The sequence below is a fragment of the Pimephales promelas genome, chromosome 5, assembly GCF_988280905.1.
Source record: "Pimephales promelas chromosome 5, fPimPro1.hap1.1, whole genome shotgun sequence".
Classification (NCBI taxonomy): Eukaryota; Metazoa; Chordata; class Actinopteri; order Cypriniformes; family Leuciscidae; genus Pimephales; species Pimephales promelas.
The window spans coordinates 33513275-33539583 of record NC_142773.1 but is presented as its reverse complement, the minus strand read 5'-3'; the positions used below and the strand labels follow the sequence as shown (position 1 = coordinate 33539583).

Below are 26309 nucleotides of genomic sequence, written 5' to 3'. Positions count from 1 at the left end.
CATTACGCCACCATTCTTCTCAGTTCGGCTTATGAAACAACCTTGCATACCTTATCAACCACCCAAACAATCACCAAAAACTCAAATGGCCTCGACCTCCTACATAAAACCAAATTTTGGACCACATTGAGTGACTCATGAGAGTGAAATAAGAGAAATATGTTTATATAAATGCTTTTTGTTGATAGTTACATAGTTTAATTTTCATGACCACATTAGAAAGGTCAAACACTATCTGTGACAACTAAAGAAAGTCTGGGAAAAGTGCAGGACCTCTGCAATGACATGGTTTGGTGTTTCTGAATTTGATTAAAAAGTTTCATTTTGACCCATAAGCTGACCGCTTTAGGAACATTTATGCACTAAAATCTAGTATCCGAACCACTCGACACTGACATTTTAAAGCCATAATAAAAAATAAAATTGCTAATTAACCGCTCATCCCATTTGTGCAACATTGATATCCAAGGACATTTTAACAAGGGTCACTAACTCTTCTGTCAGTACTAGAGACAGTATGTTCCTGGTAAACCCTACATTATGGGGACAAAATGTCCCCACAAAGATGCCAGTCTCTGAAATCCTTGTCCTTTGTGGGGACATTTTTTGGTCCCCATAAGAAACAGCTTATAAATCATAGTGAGTTTTTTTTTTTGAAAATGTAAAAATGCAGAAAGCTTTTATGGATGTATAGGTTATGGATAGTGTGAGGGGATAGAATCATTATGTCTATGGAAGGTCCTCACAAAACATGAAGACACAACGTATGTGTGTGTGTGTGTGTGTGTGGGAGGTTTGATCCTCTAGTCTGTACATCATGCTTTAATTGGGCTGCAGTGGTTAATTAAAGTTTCTGGCCAACTGGAGAAATCCAGCTGCCATACAATATAAAAGAGACAGAAGAGCCCAAGGACAGAACAAGGTGAGTTCACAAAGACGCTTCTTTTCGGTAAGTCTTTCTCCGCATACACTCAAAAAAAATATTTTTGATGCAGTTCACTTTATTTAAACAATTCATTTTAATTTAACACCATTGTTTCTCATTCAAACATGATTTCTTCATGCTAAATTGTCTTAAAAACAGTTAATTTTTTGCTTAACTAATGCTTGAAAGAAAGTTTCAATCAAGTAGCTCAATCAAAGATGACTTCAATCACTGCTTTTCAGCGCAAAACTATAAAAATGTTGAATGTTTTTGTGATCATATCACATCTTTCTTAGCCTGTCAAAAGTTGAAACATTCAAATGTTTTCAATGTTTTTGAAATAAGTCGCTTTTACTCACCAAGGCTGCATTTATTTAATTAAAACACAGTAAAGACAATCATATTGTGAAATGTGATTACATTTTTTAAAAATGTATGTAAAACTGAATTTGCAGCATCATTACTCCAGTCTCCAGTCTCACGTAATCCTTCAGAAATCATTCTAATATGCTGATTTACTGCTCAAAGAAACATGTATTATTATCAATGTTGAAAACAGATTTTGCTGCTTAACATGTCTGTGGAAAGATTAAAAAAGAGAGAGATATTAATGTATTGACAGTAAAGACATTTATAATGTTACAAAAATTTTCAATTTAACTGCTTTCGTAAATTTAATAAATGCTGTTCATCAACTTTATATTAATCAAAGAATCCAGAAAAAAAAAGAATCACCATTTTCACAAACTATTTTAAACGTTGATAGCAAAAATAAATGTTTCTTGAGCACCAAATCAGCATATTAGAATGATTTCTGAAGGATCGCGTGACACTGAAGACTGGAGTTATGATTATTAAAATGCAGCTTTACCATCACAGTAATAAATTAAATTACATTTTAAAACATTCAAATAGAAAAGTTATTTTTATTTGTAATAATATTTCACAATATTACAGTTTTTTTATTGATTAAATGCCTCGGTGAGCATAAGACGTCTATCAAAAACATTTCAAAGTTCCCCATCTTTTGACACAGGTGTTGTTTATCAGAGTGCACTGTTACCATGACTGGATCCGCTCTGGTTTCGTCTCTCCTGGCGCTGGCCTGTGTTCTCCTGCCGCTGTGTTCTGCTCAAGGTGAGTCGGTTACTTTCTAATGAGGTCCGTCGTGGTTCCGGTGAGTTCTGATCGAATGCAGCCAGCATGTGTTGTTGTGTGCAGGCAGCTGTGTGGGCAGATGTGGCGAACCGTTCGCCCGCGGACAGGCCTGTAACTGTGACTACAACTGTTTTGTCCACGGCGAATGCTGCAAGGATTTCGATGACGTCTGCACCGTCAGTAAGACCCTCACCACCTCACAATAAAGTTGCCACTCGTTATTTTTTTTATCAGGCTAATAATTTATTTATATTTAAAAGTTGAATAATCGTAAAATATTCAAATGGAAGCCTTTTTAACACATTCAAATGGATAGTACAATTGATACTAGATTAAATGATTCAATTAATTACAAGAAAATATTTGGTGAACAAAATGGTCATTTTTGGGTGGACTATCCCTTTATGTATGCTGGATACTTGTTTTTGCTTTTGGTTTTTCTTCATTGTCCATTTTATTTTATTTTATTTTAGTTTTATTAAGAGTTTCTCCATTTTTAAACCTTCACCCAATATTTTCTTGTAAATAATTGATTTAAATCCTGTCATGAAATAATAGTCAGATTTTTTTAATTTAACAGTTTATTGATTGTTTAGAAAAAACAATGTTTTATGGCCAATATGACACAGGGACAATATGGAGCCCATACTTGAGGAGTGAAAAAACACCACAGTTTTTTTCTGAGGCCCAAACTAAGAAAAAAAATATGTAGTTGTTATTCACATGACCAAAAAATAGCTTGTAATACAAAATCAGTACAGCAGATTGCACAAAATTCATATAAATATCAGCTCTGTCTTAATAAGACGATATTTATAAGCTTAGTTTTATATGCATTTAAATGCATTAAAAGCCCTGTAGTCTGATGTATCATTTGATATTTAAACTTTTTTTTGATAATCAAGTAGGCTTCAGTCTAGTAAATGTTCTTGAAATATTAATAACAAAATTAAGTTATTCTCACATTTACTTTATAGAGATCATGAAAGATTTTTCAGCAAAAAGACACTTGTACGTGTACGATTGTGTAAACAGTTTTTAGCAAAATTTTGATCATGTTGATAATTTAGACTCCTTAGAAATGCATGTGTCATGGGTAGGTTTTGACAGGGTTAAAAGTGTTGTGTGTGTGATTGGCAGGGGACTCGTGCAGGGGTCGCTGTGGTGAGCCGTTCCAGCGTGGGAGACAGTGTGAGTGCGACTCTGACTGTGTGAAGCACAACACCTGCTGCCCGGACTACAGCCCACAGTGTGGTAGGACAGAAGCTTTACACTACGGCGGGGATTTACAGTATAAAAATACTACTATAACTAAATACTATTTATATAGCATTGATTCGAATTGTTATAAATTACATGAATATTTTGAAAATGTATACTGATTTGATCAGATACCAGTTTTATTTTAGTTTTGACTTTATTCTTGTTTTCATCAGATGCTTTCTCCCAATTGCAAGCTGCAAGAAGCTCAAAACAGAACAAACCAACAGGTATTATTTTAATGTATATTTAATCCTTTTTTTTTATGACTATGACCTTTCGCTTTGGAAAGTTAAGCATGATTTTACTACAAATATTATAAATAACTAATATAAAACCTTATATTAAACCTTAAACCTTATAATTAAATAACATTATTGTACTGAAACCATGGTATCCATAGTTATAGTTCTATTCTATCCACCAAAAAAAAAACATAGTTACCGGTACTACACTTTTACTTTAATAAAATGTTTAATTTTGGTGACAGCTTGAGGGACCCCTTTAGTGCTGATTGGCTGTAGATACTGTAAATTCAGGTAAAGTTCGTTCCCTTAAGCTACAACATTAGACAACGTTAGACAAAGACAAAATTGTCTTTAGTCCCTCCAAAGACCAAAACACCAAAAAAAAAAAAAAAAAAAAAGGCTGATCTGAAGCCCATCAGAAAATCCAAACAGCCTTCAGACAGTGAGAGTGAGGAAGAAGGTATTACAGGTGTATTTAATCTGTGGAGATTAATTGCAAAGATAGACTGTATTTTAAAGATTACTGATAGTGATAACTGGATATACAGACCAACCCAATCTAATGGGTCATTGAGATTTGTTCACTCGCACAAAAGTTGGGACCAGAAGATAAAACAGGACATACAGTGGATAGTTGTCTGACTGGACGACCTGTAGCTCTTCAGTTTGGATAATAACAAAGTGTATTTTTATGTTTTTTTGTTAGATTATACTGAGGAGTGTATGGCAGCATGTCTCGCAGTTGCAGCCCAGCAAAGCCCAGATCTCATGAGAGATGGTAAGATGTCTTCAGTGCCTTTACATAAATTTTATACTGCACACTAAGATTTATTTGGTAAGATATTTGTATATCTTTTATAATATATATAATATATATATATATATATATATATATATATATATATATATATTATAAGTCTCTAGTGTTCACCAAGGAGAAATTAATTAATTTGGTCAAACATAGTTAAAAAACAGTAGTATTATGAGATATTACTATTTAAAAGAGTTGGTTTCGATTTAAATATGTTCTAAAATGTAATTTATTCCTTTGATAATAAAGCTGATTTTTCAGCATCATTAGTCCAGTCTTCAGTCACATGATCCCTGATTTGTTGGTCAAGAAACATTTCTTAATATTATCCATGTTAATATATATATATTTAATAAAAATATAATTATATATTTTTTGTGCAACTAAATAACTAAAATGGACTGGAGATCATCCGCTTTGCTCCTCGGACACACCAGATAACAGCTTTGTGTGCTTACGTTAAAATAATTAACCTATTGAAAATAAAAATATATATACTTTTAATGGGTAAGAGACAGCCAATTCAAATCTGTATAAATTTACATCAGGCCTTGTTCTGGGATTGCACAGCTTAGGGAAGAATTTCAGAAACTTGGTGGGGAAGCACATTATGCAATGGTTGGTTAGACTTGATTCAATTCATGATTCATAGGGTTTTGGCTGAATTAAAAAGCAATTTGTGCAAATTTAGAATTATTTTTATTCATGTCTTTATAATGTGTCTTGAGCAAGAAAAGAGTCATTTTAAAAGTCAGTATTAAATATATATAATTTTGTGCTTTTATAAAGTTCTGATATTTTAAAATAAGCTATTTTCACAATTCACACAAATGTCCAAGTTCAGAAGTATGCAATGTTACCAGATTTGATAGTCAAAATGTTAACCAAACTACATACATGCCTTCACAGGTATTGGCTCCAACCCATCCGGGTTCCCGCTACCTGAATCCGGTCCTGCTCCTGCAGCTGGGCCACTACAGACAATGGGACCTTCCTCTGGGGCACTACAGGCAGGGGGACCTTCTTCTGGGCCACTACAGGCAATGGGACCTTCCTTTGGGAATCCCCTAACCATCCCTGTGCAGGTCTCTCTCTCTGTCAGCGGACAAGGTGACGGACCGTCCAGCGGACCTGACTCTGGTTCGGGTCGATCCAGCAGCACTCCTACAGAGATCGCCCAGGCCATGCCAACCAACAGCCCTGCGGGAGCTGGTATGCAAAACTTTTGAATTTCTCATGTATATGAAAATATTTTAAATGATTTGAATTCAGTATAAAAAAAAAATGAGGAAGAATGATTGTCCCCTGGAATGATGGGGCAAAAATTGGTATTTTAACTTTATTAGGGCTTAATTTAACGTACTGTCAATATTTCATGGTATATACTGCTGGTTAATCAGTTAATTAAAATAAATAAAATCTGAATATATTTGAACTATTGTTTTTTGTTTTTTTTTAAGATGCAAACTCAGACCCTGATCTCTGCAGTGGCCTTGCCATCGATGGAATGGTAACTCTCTTCAACGGTACCGTCTTAGTTTTCAGAGGTAATACTTCTGTTATAGAATATGTTGTTGCATATTGTGCTGTTTTTTTTTAGGACACTCAGAAATGTGCTTTCCTTCTCAGGTCACTTCTTCTGGCAGCTGAACCCCAAGACCAAAAGGGCTGGTCCTGCTCGTAGAATCACTGAAGAACTGGGCATCCCGTCTCCCATCGACACGGCCTTCACACGGTGCAACTGCCAGGGCAAGACCTACATCATTAAGGTACTGAAGAACATTCAAAAGGCCACAAACCAACTGTGTGTTTGCAACACATAAAAAACAAAGAATTGTACATATTCCTTCACTAAGGGTGACAACTACTGGAGTTTTGAGAATGGTGTTAAGGAGCCTGGATATCCCAGATCGGTGTCCCAGGACTTTGGTGGGGTCACTGGGGAGATCACTGCAGCTCTGCCAATCCCAGCCACCAGAAAGAGGCCAGAGTCTGTGTACTTCTTCAAGAAAGGTGCTCTCGGCCCCCTATGTCTGATAAGCATCATTAGAAATAACTAAAATGAGAATATTAATCATTATTAGCATTTTCTAATCAGGAGGCACAATTCAGAAAGTCTCTTATCCCCCTGGAAGTGGACCAACTTGCAATGGAAAGAAATCCAAAAATTCAGTCTACGCCAAGATCCGCCGTGCCAGACAAGCAGGTACTAAATGAACAAAGTACTGAATGCTAAATTGAGGTACTTGAAGATAATGGTCTCAACTAGTGCTTTTAAAATAATAGCAACAGAATAGTTGTTTATATGCCACTATCGAATTAGTTTTGAGTTGAACAAACTTTTTCACTTTTCATTTTAATTGACAGTTCTCATTTTGAAGTGAACTAATCCTTTAATCATGTTATGTACCCTTTGTAATAGTGTATATATACACATTTCTGTTTAAAAAAAGCTTTTAGAAATTTGAGCACTTCAGCCTAAACTCAATGAGTGAATGAATTCATTATTTTTAATACTATTAGTTAATGAAGACAACACTGCAAACAAATAAATACAACCTCAAAGTTAATTTAATACATCTCATTTTTCAGAGGTCCAGTTGTCAGGGGAGATCAACATCAAACTCAAAATGAACGGCTTCCCGACCCCTGTGACATCAGCCATGTCCATGCCCAACCCCAGGAAGTCCGATGGTTTTGATTACTTTGTTTTCTCATGGCGTAAGTAACAATATTTTGTCTCGCAACAGATAAAAAGTTTTACTTAAATTTTAAGTCACATCTCAGTTTCTTTGAATCGGTTCAGTAAAATTGGTATATATGCAATAACACAATCTGTGTCATTTACAGCTAAAGTCTTCAATGTCAAGATTAGCGGTGAGCTGCCTGCTTTGGCAGCCCCTGTCAGCCATTCCTCTCAGCAGAATGACATCAGGAAGTGGCTCAACTGTGCCTGAAAGACCCGCACTAAACAAACAGGGTCAAGCAGCTGCATGGCGAGAAATATTCTTCTTTTATTAGCAAAACCTTTGAACATAGCATCAGGATGATTACTCTTAAAATATAAAACAACAAATCGAACCAACATTGAAAAGAAACATTAACCAAAGTAAAAAAAGCAGTAGGCTGATTCCGGGGCCTTTGAATGATGTAGATCATGGGCGTGTGATCAGTGTTTCTGCTGGGCAGACGCTGCGAAGGCAGGTGGATTTAGAAGGGAGTGCCTCTGTTGAGTCCTCGACCCCGGCCTCCACGAGGAAAATCAATACCTATAGGATAACATTGAGATACCATATTGAATCTCACTCTAAACAAATTGAAGATTTTTGTAGATTAAGTTTCTACAATAAAAACAAAAAATCTATAGAACAAACATCCAATTTAATACAAACTGTTGATTAATGTCCTGACAAATAAAAAGCTTCTGCATACATTTCAATTAACCTTTGCTTCAATAAAATAAAAGCTTTAAAAATCCAGTCTGTGTGGTGTTACTATACAGTACTTGAGAGAGTGTGAGTAATGAGGATGAGTGACATGAGTGAGTACTGGGATCCTGACCTCTCCTGATGAGCTGGTTCCTCCGGGGCAGCTGGTGCTGAAGGAGGAGTCGGCTTGCAGGCTTGGCCTGACCAGTACTGCTGCTAGTGCTGGTATCTAAAGACATCGAGAAGCAGGGTGGTTTCATATAGTTTTGTTATATAGTTTCACATTTTCAAGAAAAGTTTAAACAATCTCTCAAATGACAAAAAAATCATCATGTTTTTGTCAAATAATGTAAAGTAAAAACATGTTCATTACACCTTAAATACATGTGTAATACATGTGTGCAAACACGTCAAGATTTAAAAATAAAAGCATTTTTCTTGTACAAATAGTCCGTATTCACATAATTCATAAATACCATGATTTAGTTGAATTTATTACTATTATTTTTATTAATATAGCCTTGGCTTGTGTGATAGAATGATCATGATAACAATATGCTTTACTTAACAAGTACAACTAACTTTACTAAACTACCATTTCTTTACAAGAATTTCATTCTTTACTGAGGCTTTTTCAGATTTTTGTTACAGTGTCATAATACATTTCAGCACTACATGTACATACTTAGGGTTAGTTACATGTAATTATGAAAAATTTAAAGTAATTACATTAGCAAAAAAAGGGAGGAATTAGTGTTACTTTAACCGGTCCTACTGACCCACTCAGAGAGGGATTTGAACCGTGTTCTCCAGGCGTGAGAGACGGCGCTCTAACATGGACGCTAAAGACCACAGCCTCTAGCGTTAGTCGCTCTTGAGATCAGGGGAGGGAGGTTTACACGCACAGCTCTTACTGGCCTACGACAATTACATTACCAATAGATTTTTTTTTTTTAATGAACAAAGAATCTAGTATGAAATGGTGTACTGTGTACCTGCAGAGCTGGATGTGGGCTCTTGACTAGTGGAGGGCATGCTGGCATCGTCGAGCGGCTGAGTGGATTCCATCTCCGACTGGCCCTCTAGACACGCCTCACTACTCGCCCTATACACAGATAGCACAATTACTACATCTCCACTGAAAAAACTGAAAGAGAGGTGAACTAATAAGCTGAGTGAGCACCCACCCTTCACTCTCAGCCTCAGCCACAAAGACATCATCTCCATCATCTCCCGGGACAGCTTCGCCTGGGGCGGTCAGACTGGCGGTGGACGTGCTCACCATGGGAACCGACTGAGAGGCTGTCTCTGACACATCAGAGGGGTGACTCTCTGTGAATACGGTCACTGTCCAGACAGATCAAAGTGGTAGGAGAACAGTTAGGTTTGACTAACAGTCATCTATATCGACCAAATGAACATAACCCGACTTCCACCAGCTGCTCACCTGGAGCAGCCACTTGTAGAGGGGTGGTGGGGACACTCCTCCCTCCAGATTCTTCATCGTGAGTGGGCAGGAAGAGAGGGCTTTCATACATGCCCAACCCTGCCGAAGACAAACAGCCTCTTACTTTTATGCGACCCACATAACAGGAAGAATGCCGGTCATGTGCAACATTCACATTAATTATACTACTCACCAGAATGATCACGATTAACAAAAACCAATAAAAAGGTATGTAAAGTTCTGAAGCTACCGTTCCACCACATCCCAAAGATGGTCTATGGGCTATATGCACGCATAAGTTCCGCATTTGACGTAAGGATGCTCGTCCATTTCCGGTTGTGTAGATTAAAGCGGAGGAAAACCGGAGAAAACGGGATTATGGCAGTCTTCAATATTTACTGTCCTCCCGTCTTTGAAACAAAACGTACATACGTTTAGATGTAATTTTATATATAGTTATGTTTATTTAATATAATTTTAAAAAGAAGCATAAACACAACGAGGGGTGTCTGTTGTATCTGTTTTTGTGACTAACGTTTCATTAGTATAACCATGGAGTATAAAATTCAATATAAATTCTCGGTATTGCATTGGACTCTATGATCGGCGGAAGTTATCGAGCATCCTTAATCCTTCACCGGAAATAACGCCGTGCATAGAGCCCATTGGGTTGAAATCTGGTGACTGTGGGGGCCATTTTAATACAGTGAACTCATTGTCATGTTCAAGAAACCAATTTGAAATGATTCAAGCTTTGCTCTATACAACAACTCTTCCTCTACTCAAGGACTCAGCCCCTTTGTTGGGTGTTCCCAGGGGCAGGGTTTATGTAAATTTTAGGGTTTGCGATGTCCCTATCAGTGAATTGTTTTAGTCCAGGGATAGGCAACTTCAGTCATGGAGGGCCACAATCCTGCTGAGTTTAGTTCCAGCCTTGATAAAAACTCACCTGCCTGTATCCATTTAGTAATCCTGAAAACCTTGATTGCCTTGTTCAGGTGTGTTTAATTAGGGTTGGAGCTAAACTCTGCAGGAAAGTGGCCCTCCAGGACCGAAGTTGCCTATCCCTGCTGTATTCCTTAAAAATGTTATTTCTGTAAAAGAAAATCTCTTTGCTTTGAACGTTGTAACCTTGCAGATGTTGGGGTGGTGGGGTAGCTGGGTCTGACATCATGAATTGCCAAGTAGCCAGCACTTAAAACTTTCTCACTTGCAGATCAATACATATTTCATTACCAAAACATGCCAAACACCATCAAAACATCAAATTAAATTATACAATTTGAAATGTTAAATAATTAAAAATGTATACATTTTAAAATATATTAAAAATGAAAACCGATATTAAATTGTAATAACATTTCTCTTAACTCTATTTTTAATTAAATAAATACAGCCTTGGTGAGCGAAAGTTTTTTTTTTTTAAATGCGTCAAACTTTTTGAACGATAGTGTATAAATAAATAGAAAATAATATAATAATAAATGCTGTAAAAAAATATAGTTCAGAGTTTCCACAGAAACTAATGTTTGAACCAAAAGGACGTGAACTGACCTAAAACAAACTCTGGGTTATCTTGTAATCTCAAAACAAAGTTAAAGCATCATTAAGTGTGTCATGCTGGTTCTTACCTCCATGTGTGGCCAGATGGCTCAAGTCAGAATGAGAGGAGCTGGCCTGAGGCATCATGTCCTCAGGAGGGCCGAAACGGAAGCGAGGAACGCCAGCCACCTGAGGAGAACTGAGATGGAGAGACGCATCATTAACAGAGGTGTTCAATGAGGTGTCCCTTTTTGCTATAAAATAGTAAAAAGCTTCTGTGACTCACTGAATGGCCTCCGCAAAGCCGTCTGTGCGGTGTGGCACCACAAGGGTGGGAGTGCTGGGAACCATTCGGTCATCATCATCAAAGAAGTGTTGCTGTAGGAACCAACAATATGGTCAGAAACTCTGAAGACCTAAAGACACGGGATGTTTGCATTGGTATTACACACAAAGTTCACTCACCATGCTTCCGATTCCAGGCGTGAGCTGGGGCGCACGACTCATTGAGGGCCGTCTGCTCTGCCCTGGCTGCCTCTGTGGAATATAATAGTGTCATCAAAATGATTTAATGAAGAAATGAAGCATGAGAATTATGTAGTGACCAAATCAAAACTCTTATGCTTGAGGGTATGGTTTGTCGTGCATACCTGCATGATGGGGGGTCCAAGCTCAGGAATGGGGTGGATGTTGAGACGTGGGGGTGGGGTGTGATGTGGTCTCCGGGGGGATTGGGGCAAGCGTAGGCCCAGGGAGGTGGTGGTGGTGCTGGGGACTGGCTGGTGCTCTCTCACGGGCTCAGCAGGGAAGGACTCCAAGGTGCTGACACTAGCTTCACCTGTGAACACAGAGTTAATTACTATTGCTAGATCCGATAAACGTATTCTTTATAAAGAGCTATATTCTACACTTTCATAACCTATTCACTGGATAAAACTTTTTTCTATGATGGTGATCAAAGAATCATGAAAATAAAATGCATCATGGTTTACACAAAAATATTAAGCAGCACAACTGATTTCAACAATAAAACATTAAGAAATGTTTTTTGAGCAGCAAATCAGGAAAAAATTACAGATTAAAATAAAATAAAATAGCTCATTTAAATTTAAATGTTTCCCAATATTACTGTTTTTACCATTTCGATTTTTTAAATTCCACCTTGGTGAGCATAAGAGACATTTCAAAGACAATCTCCACAGCATTGAAGAAGGGAATGATGTTGTGTGTGTGTTTTTGTACCACTGCTCTGAGAGTCTGCTTGCTTCTGGATCGACTCAGATGCTTCTTGACTCTCTTCATTGTCAATGCCTGGATCATCTGCCCCATCACCCTGCCAACACACCAAAACCACCATAATATGTTAAACTGTCAAACTCACTAGAAGAATAAAAGACGTTGAGTGTTATAAAAGTAGGCGTCACCTCTGCCTCATTCCCCTCATAGGCCTCATTGGCATCTGCACTCCCACTGCCTTCATTACTTTCCTCAGCTGCTTCTGCCATCCCTCCATCACCATCTTCATCATCTTCATCTTCAGCATCATCATCATCATCTTCATACTGCACAAAGAAGAAAGATTAATGCATGTTGGTAATTACATTGCTTCTCTGAGAAACACACTGACCTGTCCAGGTTCCTCCTGTTCCTCCTCCTCTTCCTCCTCCTCAGTGCCACTATCTGTCTCTATGATGATGACGTCATGCTTATACTCCTCGGATGAGTCGTGACCGCTGATCTGAGTCTCGGATGGTTGGGACTCACTCACTTGATCCATTGGGACAGACTGAGACAAAGATTCTTCATCTCCCTCTCCCAACACGGGATATGCTTCCTGTGAGCGATGAACAGACATGAATAGTGTACTGGTTGTTCATTGCTGGGATGAATAGTTAGTTAAATGCTGTTACCTCACTGGCATCAGAGGGCTGCTGGACTTCTCCTGGAGCTTCACCCATAGCATCATTACTCTCCTCAGTACCTGAAGCATCCTGCAAAAAGGGCATTGTGGAATGACGTATACATCTTAGTGTGATTGCATGGTGTAATCTTCTAATAACTTAATTTTTAAACTACAAAAATGCCCATAACATTATGTGCAAAGCCTCGGTTGAAATTCAGGTCAAAATTAGCCCATGACACAATAAGTGATGCAATGTATAATTTTTTTTAAATGATCATATCTTTAAAAAAACATCTTAACCCATTTCCAAAGTATTGTTTCCCTGCTAAAAACTATGGATATCCATTTAAAATGTACTCTGCTCACCTCCAGGCCCACTCTTCTTATGATGCGGAGCTTCTTAGTGATGGGTGGGTGGGTGGGGTCGTCCTGTGTGGAGTCGCTCACCTCGGTGGAGCTCTCCTGCTCTTCCTCTCGCACTCGTTTGGGCACAGATGAGCCTGCTGTCGCTGACACTGAAAGAAGAATGGCGTGGAGGCAAGGGGTTTCTAGGGGATCAATCAATGTTGCTGCAATAATTTTTTTATTTGTCATAACATGCAGATAAATCATGTAGAGTAAGATTGGCAACTTGTATAAGCGTAAATAAAATTTGACTTGAAATATCTTTGTACCTGTACCAAAGACAGCAGTGGAAGTGGACGGCCTCTCCATCTGTGAGCTATGTACTGCCTCCATAATGGTCGTTGCTGGTTCCTGACTAGACTGCTGCTGAGTGGGCTGGACAAAAGCAGTGGCTTGACTCTGCTGCAGGCTGAGGATAGGCTGTGTTGTCTGTATGTTAGGGCTGGTGGAGCGCACTGAGCCGCTGGTGCTGCCATAGACGGTCACATGCTCGAGTGGACCCTCTATGGATGGCAGAGCTGATGGGATAAAACAATGACAATTTTAACACTTATGCACTCAAATAAATCATAAGATTTCATGAAGCCTGATCTCCAGCCATACCTTCCTGCGTTTCGACCTGTGTGGTGGGCATGACTGTGGCTGTGGGCGTGGTTACAGGAGCGGGTGTTACCATTGGGCGGATGCTTGCCCTAGGGGTGGACTTGCTCCCCGGAATCGGTGAAGGCTTGCTGGGGGTGGCAGCGACTGGTGTGGGCTTGATGTTAGCGGTGGGCGGCTCGGATGTACTGGCACTGGTAATAGATGAAATATGAAAAGACAATATTGAACACTGCTGGAATAAAATATTCATCCTTTTGAATTTCAGCTCTAAATGGAGAATTCTCTCTTCTCTCTAGCTTTTGACTAATTTTAAACTTTTTGTAATTTGTATTATACGTTGTTTTATGATGTCAGATTATATGTGCTGTGTAATATACAGTATAAAGCACTTTGGCCAACGTGTTGTTTTTAAACGTGCTAAATAAATAAATGTGATTTGATTTGATTTGAATTACCTTCCTCTGTCAGCCGCAGGTGTGGGTTTGAGAGTGATCTGTCGGGCATCTGATGACCTCTGTGCCTCCTGAACCTGAAAAGACCACAGTACCTTGATCAACAAAAAGGACAAACGCTTAAATATTTACCTAAATCCTTTAAAGTCAGATGTCTCCAACCAGATATATAAAATGTAACAGTTAAAAACCCATACACAGTATTTATACATATAGTTTGTGGTACCTTGCTCTGGCCAGGCTCCTGAGCTTCATCTCTCTGTTCTCCATGTCTCTCCTGTTGCTCACGGAGTTCCCTCAGCTCTCTCTCCTGCCGGCTCAACCGGCCTTCATACTGTGACTTGAGCGCATTCATCCTCACATCAAGCTCCTCTCTCTGCTGTTTCAGCTCCTCGTTCGCTTTCGCCAGCTGCTCCTTTGCAGCTAAACACACACATTTAGATTTTAAATAAATCTTAAAAATATGCTTGTAAAACCATGGTGTCTTTATCTTGTGCAAACGTTTGGGGTCAGAATGATTTTATGTTTTTAAAAGGTCTGTAATGAATGAAGTTGCACATGATCCTTCAGAAAGTATTTCAATATAATGATTTGGTACTCAAGTAACAATTCTTATTATCAATGCGTGTTGAAAGCAGTAGTGCTGCTAATATATTTGTTGAAACCATGAATTTGAAGTTTTTCAAGATTCTCTGACAAATAGAAAGTTAAAAAAAGAACAGCATTTATTTAAAGCAGAAACTTAAAAATAAATAATCTTACTGACCCCAACCTTTTGAATGGTAGTGTGCCATCCAAAACAGGATGTTGAAATAGTATAGATCAAAGGGCCAATAGCCTTTAAACTAAAGTAGTTATTTTTATTTATTGTGTAATTGTTGATTTATTTTCCCCCAAAAAAGCATTATTTCAATTTAAACTGTCACATACTGCTAAAAAGTATTTGGATCTTTGTCTTGTAAATAATGGTCATTCTTAGATAGATGGACTAAACTGCTTTGGACACTAAGAATAACTGCAGGAATAATGTGCTTTGCATGCGTTTACTAACAGATAAGCTGGTTGATCTTCTGTTTGGCTCCCATGAAAGCTTTTTTGGTCTTCTCCTCTTTATCAGCGATCTGCTGTCGGAGCTGCTCCTCCAGGTTCCCCTTCTCCTGTAGCTCTGCTTTTATACGGTTGAGCTCAGGCTGCACCTGTGCCAGCTGCTCCTGAAGGCTCTTCAGCTCAGCTTCACGCTCCTGCACCGTCTGCACCCAAACATCCCCACATATGTTTTGAATACGCTGCTGGCAGACTCATTGAGTTATGCCCTTCATAAGCAACAATGACGGAGGATGCAAAAACACCTTCTTATTCAAACTCTTTTCGACAAAGACCACTAAAGCCCAACAATAACTTTTGTCTAACTCCAAACTAACTTCACCCTTCATCATCTCAGAAGTTAAAGGGATACTTCACCTCTGGAAAGATGAACATGTACTTAAAATGGGTCATTTATGTAGAAGAAATGTGAAATTATTTTTTAATTTGGAGCTTTCTACTACTGGCTGTAGTCTTTAGCCTCTGTCCAAAATAGTCATTTTGCATCATCGAAGGACAGACAAAAAAAAAAAAATACATAGATAAATCTCTCATCTCAGAGGGATATGAGGGTGGAAAGCATGGTAATTTGAAAATGCTACTGGTTTTCTACTAATACAAAGCTTAATGCTAAATCCTGAAGTATCCCTTTAATGAACAAACACTTCATTACGGTTTCACTTCCTGGAATAAATGCTTTATTAGCATTAAATAACATGAGCCAAACCAGAGAAGCCGGACGTCCCAGAGGACTGAGGGATTATACAATGTGGTTCTGTAAAAGTTATCAGGAAGCTTTAATTGTTGGATTTGTACTTTGGAGGGTTTCAATAAAGATTAATCTAATGCAGACATAAAAGGTTAGTTCACCCCAAAATGAAACATTTTATTTAGGCTGTTATTCACCATCCACATAAACATTCATTGATCAATACACATACAAAATGGTAAACAGAAGCTCAAATATGCTTGTTTGAGATGTAAGAATCAATGAGTTTGCTCTTGAGGTAAAGTATGGCTGAGCTTCCATTTACATTTTTTTTGTGCTCTATGTGCATTAAATGTGTATATGTGCATACAATTCTAAGTTAATTTTCCTATATTAAATGTCTCTCCTGAAGACATTGACCAAACCGCATGATTCATGTGGATTACTACTACAATGTCTTTACAAACTTTTTTAGAAATGATTCTCAGAGCAGCACACTAAGCCTTAAATGAGTACCTTCTGAATGCTGTCCAGTTGAGTTTCCAGCTCTGAGGATCTGTTCTGTGCCTGACTCAATGAGCTCTTCAGGTTCTGAATCTCCTGCACCGAGGCCTGACGGTCTTCCTGCTCCTGTGCTGGTTTAGAAGCAGCCTCTGCCACCATCTGTGAGAGAGATATGACGGAGTCAGATTCTCAGACCACATCAATGGTTAAAAAAAAAAAATTCTAAATGATAACGAGCTGTTCTGGCATACCTTATCATGCTGATCTTTGAGCTCTTCGTACTGCATTTTGTAGCGACGACCTATCTTCTTGACCTGTGTGATGGTTTTGAGTTTCTCCTGGATGTCCAGTGTCTTTGCCTCCAGCTCCTTCTTCATATTATCCCTTTCAGTGGTGACCTTCCCAAGGCTCTCCTGCAGGTTCTGCACCTGGCTCTGAGCTGTAGTGATTGAAGCTTGGCTCCTGTTTGGTAGGTAGAAAGACTGCTCTGTTAATAAAATATAATAAAAATCCCAATTTAAAAAGTGATGATTTAATCAAACTGCACAATCTGACCTGGCCACCTCATTCTTGAGTTTCCCCGTCTCCTCTGTGAGCTGCTGGATGCGTTTGAGATTGGCCTCTCTCTCAGAATTCAGCTTCTTACTTTCCTCCTGATCGCTGTCCTTCTGCTGACTCAGCAGTTGCTGCATGACCAATAAAATTACAGAGTTAGATACTGAGAACCACACTACTAGTCAAGTTTGATTATGCTAAAAACAAACCTAACATACTAGTATTTAATATTCTACATGTTTCATCAAATGTACAAGTTCATGCATGAGCAGTGAGATCCAGAGACCTGAGTGCGGGCCTTTAATCGCTTGACATCATCCTCCAGGAGTTTCTTCTCAGCCTGTAACATGCCACTCTTCTCACTCAGCTCAGCGTTGGAGTCCAGCAGGGGCTTGATGTCTGCTTCCAGCTTCCGTATCTACAAAATGGCATACAATCAAAATCCGATTAGAAATGTTTAAGCAAATGTTAAACTTGTACTTAAACTAAAACTATTAAACTCTGTACTTGCACGTCAATCGAGTTCACTATTCATCAATCTGACTTCACTATTACTAATGAAGTAGTGATATTTTATGAACAATTTATTTGGTTTATGACAGCTATAGGACACTCAACTTTTTAGACTTAAACCCCCTAATTTACCAATTTAAACACATTTTAGTTATCCCACAGCCCACTGTTTGGGTACAAGAGTCTACCAAGTTGGGCATCGTAGTGATCTGTTGTAAAGTCTCTAATTACCTATAACCAACTAACTTGTTCCTTGAAATAACATTATTTCTAATTATCTATCTAAAACAGTGCCTGTGAGGGACATCGACTGTTGATCACTTTAACAAATAAGACAGGAAATGGTCTTAATGAGTGAGGTACACAGTAAAGTCGTGCCTTGGCCTTAGTCTGCTGTAGTTCATGCTCCAGTCTGTTCTTTTCATTCTTCAGCATCTTGTTGGTCTCGGTCAGAGCACTCATACTATCCATCCGCTTCATCATGTCTTCCTGCTGTGTCAAGGTCTTTGTTGTCACCTGTAGATAGAGATGTTAACTGATGTTAACTTTTTTTTTTTTTTTTTGAAAATCAGATCAAGTTAGGTGAAGTGTTAACTTTCTTCTATGTTAAATGTTTTCTCTTGTGCCAACTAAACATTTAGCAACAACTAGTATACAATAATAATGGACAAAAAGATTTAATTTAGACACTCATGCCACTGGTTAAGCCAACCAATTGCAGATGTAGAGAACATTTAAGAAAACTGTGTTTAGGACCTGTAGCTTTTCTCTCTCTGCATTCAGGCTGTCCTGTAGCTCCTTCAGCTCTCCCTCTAGGTACTCCATGCGCTGTTTATAGCGCAGGGTCTCCACCTCCGCCACTTCCAACCGGGTCTCAGTAATCTCTTTCTCCCGCCGTACAAACCTGTTGGGAATCACAGGCCACATCATAATCCCTTTCATCTATAGTACAGCAAAGCATTTTGACAGCATGCCTTCAAAAGGGTCACATTGCCAAGGAGTTTTTACCGGAGAATGTCCAGGATCTGCTCATGAGACTTGCCCTCCTCATTCAAAGAGATGTCCAGACTGCTCTCTTTAGCGCTCTGCTGCTGGGTGCAGGCGGTTATCTTGCTGCTCAGGTTCTCCATCTGCTCGTGGAGCATGGTGTTTTGCTTCTGCAGCTCCACAGCTTTCTTCTGCTCTTTAGAAAGTTCTTCCTGAGGAGAAAAATATAGATGACTTAACCCAAGTAAAAGCTCTACAAAGGATAGCGTTATTGAGGTAGTCCACTCCAAAAATTTAATTCTATCATCATTTACTCAAGTCTTTCCAAACCTGTATGACTTAGTTTCTTCTGTGTAACAGAAAAGAATACATTTTGAAGCATGTTGATAACTACCGGTAAACAATTTCGGTTCCCATTGACTTCCTATTGTATAGATGGACAAATACAATGGAAATCAATGGGAACAGAAACTTTTTGGTTATCAGTTCAGAATGATACAAGGGGGACTAAATGACAATTTTCTTTTTTGCATTGACTATCACTTGATATTGACCAAGAATTCACTTTAGTGGTTTACGGAAGAGTGAAATGAGTTGCCCACAAAGTTTCGCATCAGCCAGTTCCTTTTTCTTTTCAAACATACTTCTGCCACAAGATCTCACCTTCAGTCTCTTCTCTTGCTGTTCCCAGCCCGTCCGACCCTGATGCAGTTCAGATGCAGCTTTCTGAGCCTTCTCCTCCAGCTGCTTCAGGTTCTGCACTGACAACTGCCCCTGTTTCTTGGCAGCCTGTAGGGCTTCCACATCCGCAGCATGCAGCATGAGCTCTCGCTCATATTTACTCTGAGCCTCTGCAGCCAGCTTAGCCTTGGGTCAGAAATAAGACACAGGTGAGTAAACATCCAAGAGAATCAGTGGGTAGCTGTGTAAAAAAAAACTCTGATTTGTTCCAGGAGTGTGACGCCTACCTGAAGTTTGCTGTCCTGCGTGGCTCTCTGCTCTTGGGCCACTGCCGCCACAGCTCTCTGTAGGGCATCCTGCAGCTCCGTCTGCATGTCTGTCAGACTCCTCTTCAGTTCCTTCACCTGTTGTGCAGCCAAAAGAAGAGGTTTCAATCTTTATAACTTTACAGAACAGCTACAACAAACATCGACGTGCCATCCGGGTGTGTTCCTTCCTTACCCGTTCTTCAACGCTATCTACAGCTTTCATCTTCTCCTCTTGGAGCTCCAACTTTTCCTTCTCTGCTTCTAGCAACCGGGCTTCGAGCTGCTGGTTCAACTCCCGTGCAGTCTTCAGCTGGCTGTCAATGGAAGTTCGTGCCTGCTCAGCCAACTAGAAGTAAAACATAGGACACATTTTAGTACTCTGGCTACTTGAGACTCAAGTTAAAATGGGGCAGTCATGGCCTAATGGTAAGAGAGTCACTACTCCTAATGTGTGTGAACTTGGATTGGACAAATTCCAAATATGAGTGACCATACTTGGCCTTCACTCAAAATCATATGAAAACAGGTTAAAGCAGATTATCACCTGCTTCTGTTTGTTTACAGACTCCTCCAAGCTGAGCACCATGGATCTGTACTGCTCTACGTTGGTGGTGGTGTTCTTCAAACGCTCCTTCAGGTCAGAGTTCTGTTCTTCCGCCTGCTGTAGACGTGCTTGGAGCTCATCTACCTCCTGCTGAGGAACGCCAGGAGCTGAAACTGCACATAACAGGAAAAATATTTACACCACTGGAAATTATGACACTCACAACTCCATCCTCTAATTTCTGTTTACCTTTGGGTAATGTCCTGACAGGCTGTTTAGGAGCTGTGCCAAGGTTCTCGCTGTTCAGTTGCTGTCTCATGGAGGTGACCTGCTGTTCAGCAGTTCTTAGCAGGTCTTTAGTTTTCTGATGAAGTGCTGTCTGTGCCTCCAGCTGTTTCTTAACCTCGAGTAGCTGAGCCTAGCCAATAGAATTGAGACATATTAATCTTTTAGGTGTAGACAGGTCCACTTGTGGGGTTGTATAGGTTAGAGAAACAAGATGTTTGATAAACAAGTTGAACATTGTTAATCTACAAAAAAGGGAGCGAATTAACAAGCTTACATCTTGGTTGCGTTCCAGTGAGTGTCTCTGTTCCACCTCCTGTTCCAGTTTCTTCTTTAACTGGATAATCTCTTTCTCCAGGCGCTGGGTCTGGTTGTTGTAGCGCTGCTTGGTCTCAGTCTCAGAGCGCTCCATAAAAAGCTGTGATATGAAGAAATTAAGAATAAGGCCAAAGATAAGAGTGCTTTGACAAAATTTGTTGGGATATGTAGAGAAGCTGTACCTGAATGGATTTGAGGTTGGTGAGCAGGAGATTCTGGCCCCGCTGCTCAGTTAGGACAGACTCTTTCTCCTGGGAAAGTCTGTTCTCCACCTGCTTCAGAATGTCTCGTTCCTTGCGGATATTCTCAACGCGCAACTGGTAAGATAAAATTTTTTAAAAGTTTACAAAATAAAACTGAATATAGAATATTAGATTGCTGGTGGTCCATTAACTTTCCCCTCACCTCAGCCATGGTTAGTTTCTCATTGGCCTCCCTCAGATCTTGAGTCATTGTGTAAATGATTTGCTCATGTCTCTGATGAGTGGCATTCATCTTTTGATTCTTCACCCGCAAGGCTTCAATCTCTCGTTGAAAACCATTCACATTCTCCTGAAGCATCTCGTACCTACCATGGACCAATTCAAATGTTATTTTTTCAAAATCATCACTTTTCAAATCATTAGTTGGAATTTGAATTAAAGCTTTTTAAAAATGTTCACTTTGTCAATTCAGTTTTTATAAACCATTACGAACATTCCACCAAATTTTCAGATTTTAATTTAATAAAAAAATCCAAAATTCAGGATAAATTACAAACTTTTAAATTTTCGGACCATTGTGGAACATTAAACATCCAAATGAAATACAGATTCCACGCTAAAAGATATTTCAGACAAGTTGTCCTCACCGTTTAAAGGCGAACTCCAGCTGAGAGGAAAGTTTAGCCTTTTGTGAGAGCAGGTCAGACACTTGACCACGAAGCCTCTCAATCTGTTCATTCAGAAGCTTGTCATTTTCTGCCTTCTCTTTTTTATATGTTGTGAAGGCATCATTAAGCTGAGGGGTGAAAACACACAGTTTAATGGATAAAATTAAACTCACCCAAATATGAAAATTGTTCAAATTTACTCAATTTTATGTCTGGCAAAATGCGTATGCTGCTCTTTTCCATTCAACAAAAGCATACAGGTTTGGAAGAATTCTCTCTTTAAAGTAGAGAACCAAGGTGAGTCAATCTGTCTAACCTGTTTAAGTGCTGCTTTAGCCTGAGTTGCCTGGGCAGATTCTGAAGCTGCAGATCTCAGGGGTGTAGATCTTGTGGACATGGGTCCTGGCCTGCTGGGAGTGGTGGACTGAGATCCAGCCTCTGAACCTGAACACAAGCACAGGACTTCATTTAACATTTCATCAAATACCAATACAAAGGAGAGGCCTTTTGGCGTAAAGGGAAAATTTTCACCCTGTGGTGGGAGCTCGACTCCGGCTGTCTGCAACAGGATACGATACATGTCTCTTTGTCGGATGGCAGAGTCAGCCAGCTGTTTCTGGTGGTTTTGCTGATCTTTTATTTGCTCCAGTTCCTTCTGAACCTTCTCTAGACTCTGATCCATCTCTGTTTGTCTGAAAGAGCCGATACTGGTTTTTTATATTCATAGTGCAACTGAAGCATAGCAGGGCAATGTATGAAATATGTGTACTTATTCATGTGGTCTATATGCCTTGTGATCTCCAAGATCACAAGTTCAGTACCTGGCAGTCTTAGCCTGGTTCTGGTCCCTCTCTCTCTGCTCCTCCAGGTCTCTGATCTGGGCCAGAAGGCTCTGGTTCTGCTGCTGAAGCTCTTGGACGCTTCGGAAGGCCACCTGCCGTGACCCCTGAACCTCAGAGCTGCTGCTCACAGCTGAGGTTAAGTCCTCACGCACCACCTGATTACCGCGTGCCTCCTCCACCTCCACCAGCAGCACACTTACCTGAATCATGAAAAATAAAAATGTTGATTTTGTGATCAGATTTACTGTGATGTCTGAGCCTGAAAATAGGTGTTTCACCTCAATATTTATTGTAAGAGGTTTACCTGTTCAGACATGTCTGCTAACTGTCTCTTTGATCTCTGATTATCTCTCTCTAGCCCTAAAGCCCTTTTATTCGCTTCATCGGCCACCTTCTGCAGTCGATGGACCTCCTGATATTCAAGAGAAGAGACAAAGAGTAGTATCAACTGATTGACCATCATGTTTTTTTTTTCTCTTTTGCCGACTCTCATATATGTGCAAACCTTCATGGCTTGCTCCAGTTTGGCACAGAGGCTAGACATGGACTTCTGCATGTTCTCGTATTCCTCTCTCTGGCGTTTCAGGATAGGAGCTTTGTTCTCCACCTCCAGAACTATCTCATCTAGAACCTTGTTGACACGCTTGCTCTCCAGTTTCTCCAGGTGCAGCTGGTCTTGTGCCTCCACAAAGGCATTATACAGCTGAGAGCAAATACAGACAAGTTACTTATAATGACAAAACATAATCAATCATGCTAATGGGCCAAAAACATTTTTTTTGAATTATTTTATGATAAACATTTTATACCTCCATTAGCTTCATGCCTGGCTTAACAATCTTGGCCACAGCAGCTGCAGTTGGCGAGAGGTTTGTCAGCTCTTCTTCTGTGAGAGCTGGAACACCTTTTGAAGTTTACAAATTCAGACTGAAATCTTGCACAATTACATGATTCAAGAATCTGAAAAGATTCTTTAGCCAAACTGACACAAACTTAGGCAGGTTTTTTGTCTGTGCATTACCTCTTCTCTTAAAGTCTGCAAGGCGTGTGTTGGAGTTCTCCAGCTCTTTCTCCAGATTCCTGACTTTCTCATGTAGATCAGACTCTGCTTTCTCCCTCACACCCTGCAGCTCTGACAGCTTCTTCTCTGTACCTTTATAGGCTGTTGATAAGAGGCATTTCAATTTGGCACATTTAAAACATTCACAGTGAGGCAATGAGAGAATTTTTAAAACCACCCAAAACAAAACAGACAATAGATATGTTCAGAAAAACATTTTGACATCTGCAGTATTTGCATACCTTGCACAGATTTTGTGCATGCAATACCAGGATGGCCTTCAATATGTCCCAAAATGTGCAGTATACAATTGAACACACTATGTGTACTATTATAACCCACAATGTAATGTTCTCAACCTTCCTGTTTCAGTGTAATGAATGAATCAGAAAAAAAACACCATTATAAAGAATTGTTCAAACCTTCCATCGTCTCCTTCAAAAGTTTGTTGAGCTCTTCAACTGCTCTGTTCAATTCAGCATTCTTGGCTTCGGAGTCTGCTGCTGCATTCTGTGAACAAAAAAAGGATTCAGCTTTGATACCACACATTAACGTTGGATGCTGCATAACAAATATCAACATTTACTGACCTTGTACAAATTACAGAGTTTAAGGTTAGCATTCAGCTCATTGCGGTACTTCTCCTCCATCGAGGCCCGTTGTTCTTTAGCCTAAAAATATAAGGCAAACAATGCACCTTGATTAAACTTATCTTCTATGTCAAGTGGTGGAGCAAACAAGAATAAGGGGATAGTGAACCTCTTTGAGTTTGTTCATCAGATTCTCAGTACTCTTCTGCATGTTGTCGTTGTTTTTCTTGAGCGTGTTCACTTGGTCCTGAAGTCTGGTCACCTGATTATGACATATGTGATTGATACAGACAGGTGATCTAATAAGACTACAGCCCAATATTTAAAATAAACGCCTCAACAATTCCTCAAACCTCTTCCTTCTTTGTCTCAAGAGAGGATGTGAGCTCCAGGATCTGTTTGCCCTTGTCTCTGAATACTGTGTACAGCTCGTCTGTCTTGCTCTTCAGCTCTGAATTCAGCCATGTGTTCTGGTTCTGGAGAAGCTCCTTTTCTTGGTCCATTCGCTTCTCACGATGCTGATGAGAAGAAACACAGTAGACCATTTAAATGTTCAAATAAAAATATGTAATCAAGGGTCAGATGTATTAATTCATCATATTAGAGACCACATAACAGCTAAATGAGAGTCACTGGTTACCTGGATAGAAATTTCAGATGACTGAAGTTCATCTAGTTTAAGCTGGAGCTCCATCTTAATTGTGCTGGTTTCTGCGAGTTTGTCATTGAGACGTTTGAGATCCTCTGTATATTGACCATAGAGACAAGAAACATGTTAGCAATTACACGTCAAAATACTGGTACTTTGGTTAAAGAAAAAAAAAATCGGCACAAAACAATGGATATGTTCAGAGAAGAATACTACTACAATACACGCAGTATATAATATACATAGTGCACAGATTTCTGTTTGAAATACAAGTGTGGCCTTTTCCATTATTTCTGATTGACAGTTTAGTTGAACAACAAATAAATACTTAACTGGTTTTTGCAACAGTATCAAGTATGAAGAATTTCCACATTTCTGTATAGCAATAACACAACGTGCAAATAAAAAATCCCTCTAATTACTCAATAATGAAAACAATCTTGACATAAAAATCCAATGTCAATGACAACCTTGACCAATAATGTAAAAAACAGTGCCATACCACTGAGGTTTTCCACCTCTTGAGATCTCTTCTCAAGCAACCGTGAGAGCTCTCGGTTTTCTGCCTCAATTTCATACTTGGCTCTTTGTGGCGTACTCTGAAATGCAAAAACATTGGGAATGGGATATTAACATCATCTTTAACTGCTCAAATATTAAGGCCCATACAAAGCATGGCAGGTGAGAAACTCAAATCCTTACCTCTTGCGTTGTTCCCTGCTCTTCCTCGATATCTTTCAACTTCTTTAGTTCCTTGGCTTTAAAAAAAAAAAAAAGAAGCACAAGCACACCCATGTTATACAGGAGCTCTGTGTCAAAACAATCCACATATAAAAATCGAATAAAGCATAATACTTACTTAGACGGATGTTCTCCTCTTTAATACTATGATACTCTTTACTTTGGGACAAGAATTGCTCCTGACTCTCAGCTAGCTTCTTCTCAAGGTTAAAGTATTGTTGCTCTGTTGATTAAAAACAAACATCTGTAACGTGTTTCACTGGGACAATTGATACCAATGGCTCTTTTGACACTTGATTATTAAGACAGCTGATTTCGGAATAAAATACCACCAGAAGTGAATTATGCTTTATAGATTTATCTCTCATAACTTTACACATATTCTTTAAATGAAAAAGACAAACATGTTCTTTGGTCTGTCACTGCATCTCAGTATTAACTAGCTAAGTATTTATACCAAAAACTTATGTACACTCATCTTGGTAGTGGTAGATAATTTATGCAGAAGATAGAAGCCTCTCCAGAATAATCACCCAAACAACTGCATTAACTGCGTTTATGATGCCTAAACATGCTGTCTAGTCATGCAGTACACTACTTTATAAGACACACAGCTGTTGAATGACTATCTGGTACCGTTACTCACCGCAGTCTGCTTTATACCGCTCGTTCTGAGATTTCAGTGAGTCTATTTCCGTCTGCTGCTCTGATAGAACCTTCTCGAGCTTGTTCTGAATGGCTTTCGGCAATTTGTTAATCTCACTTCTAAGTGCCGCCATCTCTCCGGCTCCCTGCGAAAGTTAGCATTAGCTACTGCCTCTACGTCATATGTGAGCGATGCAAACTAAAGTCGCAAAGCACCACGGACCTACGAGCATATTGTCCAA

General features: G+C 39.3%; 2 protein-coding genes across 2 annotated transcripts; one reads left to right on the top strand and one right to left on the bottom strand.

Annotated features, from left to right (window-relative positions):
• Positions 1 to 1967: 1967 nt before the first annotated feature.
• prg4a (proteoglycan 4a) lies at positions 1968 to 7650 on the top strand. Its single transcript, XM_039676467.2, has 12 exons — positions 1968 to 2062; positions 2147 to 2263; positions 3224 to 3337; positions 3520 to 3573; positions 4298 to 4369; positions 5312 to 5614; positions 5863 to 5949; positions 6032 to 6171; positions 6259 to 6415; positions 6501 to 6608; positions 6995 to 7123; positions 7253 to 7650. Exons 1-12 carry the CDS (start codon positions 1990 to 1992, stop codon positions 7357 to 7359), a joined length of 1461 nt encoding a protein of 486 aa, XP_039532401.2. The 5' UTR covers positions 1968 to 1989; the 3' UTR covers positions 7360 to 7650.
• LOC120482296 (nucleoprotein TPR) lies at positions 7393 to 26253 on the bottom strand. The gene is made up of 51 exons (XM_039676466.2): positions 26069 to 26253; positions 25541 to 25645; positions 25384 to 25439; positions 25184 to 25280; positions 24673 to 24776; positions 24386 to 24550; positions 24202 to 24294; positions 24033 to 24113; positions 23865 to 23952; positions 23404 to 23544; positions 23192 to 23286; positions 22888 to 23085; positions 22687 to 22794; positions 22362 to 22582; positions 22072 to 22232; positions 21857 to 21984; positions 21520 to 21668; positions 21075 to 21237; positions 20852 to 20986; positions 20629 to 20769; positions 20316 to 20484; positions 20067 to 20239; positions 19716 to 19868; positions 19502 to 19618; positions 19197 to 19400; positions 18555 to 18745; positions 18303 to 18450; positions 17925 to 18062; positions 17320 to 17451; positions 17034 to 17164; positions 16730 to 16940; positions 16491 to 16637; positions 15234 to 15432; positions 14409 to 14605; positions 14186 to 14259; positions 13731 to 13921; positions 13397 to 13645; positions 13089 to 13237; positions 12730 to 12810; positions 12447 to 12653; positions 12244 to 12381; positions 12062 to 12152; positions 11470 to 11657; positions 11285 to 11356; positions 11106 to 11197; positions 10909 to 11018; positions 9278 to 9376; positions 9018 to 9177; positions 8826 to 8935; positions 7964 to 8059; positions 7393 to 7671 (listed from the first exon to the last, which is right to left on the bottom strand). The coding sequence occupies exons 1-51, from the start codon at positions 26199 to 26201 to the stop codon at positions 7613 to 7615; spliced, it is 7038 nt and encodes a 2345-aa protein (XP_039532400.2). The 5' UTR covers positions 26202 to 26253; the 3' UTR covers positions 7393 to 7612.
• Between the last annotated feature and the right edge of the window lie 56 nt (positions 26254 to 26309).

Bases quoted from the DNA above. Each gene is read 5' to 3' on its own strand.
- prg4a (XM_039676467.2), top strand. From the start codon at position 1,990: ATGACTGGATCCGCTCTGGTTTCGTCTCTCCTGGCGCTGGCCTGTGTT. The intron at 2,264-3,223 runs GTAAGACCCTCA...TGTGATTGGCAG, and splicing joins CGATGACGTCTGCACCGTCA to GGGACTCGTGCAGGGGTCGC. The intron at 3,338-3,519 runs GTAGGACAGAAG...TGTTTTCATCAG, and splicing joins GGACTACAGCCCACAGTGTG to ATGCTTTCTCCCAATTGCAA.
- LOC120482296 (XM_039676466.2), bottom strand. From the start codon at position 26,201: ATGGCGGCACTTAGAAGTGAGATTAACAAATTGCCGAAAGCCATTCAG. The intron at 11,658-12,061 runs GTACAAAAACAC...CTGTGTTCACAG, and splicing joins AGCAGACTCTCAGAGCAGTG to GTGAAGCTAGTGTCAGCACC. The intron at 7,672-7,963 runs GTCAGGATCCCA...GTTATCCTATAG, and splicing joins GAACCAGCTCATCAGGAGAG to GTATTGATTTTCCTCGTGGA.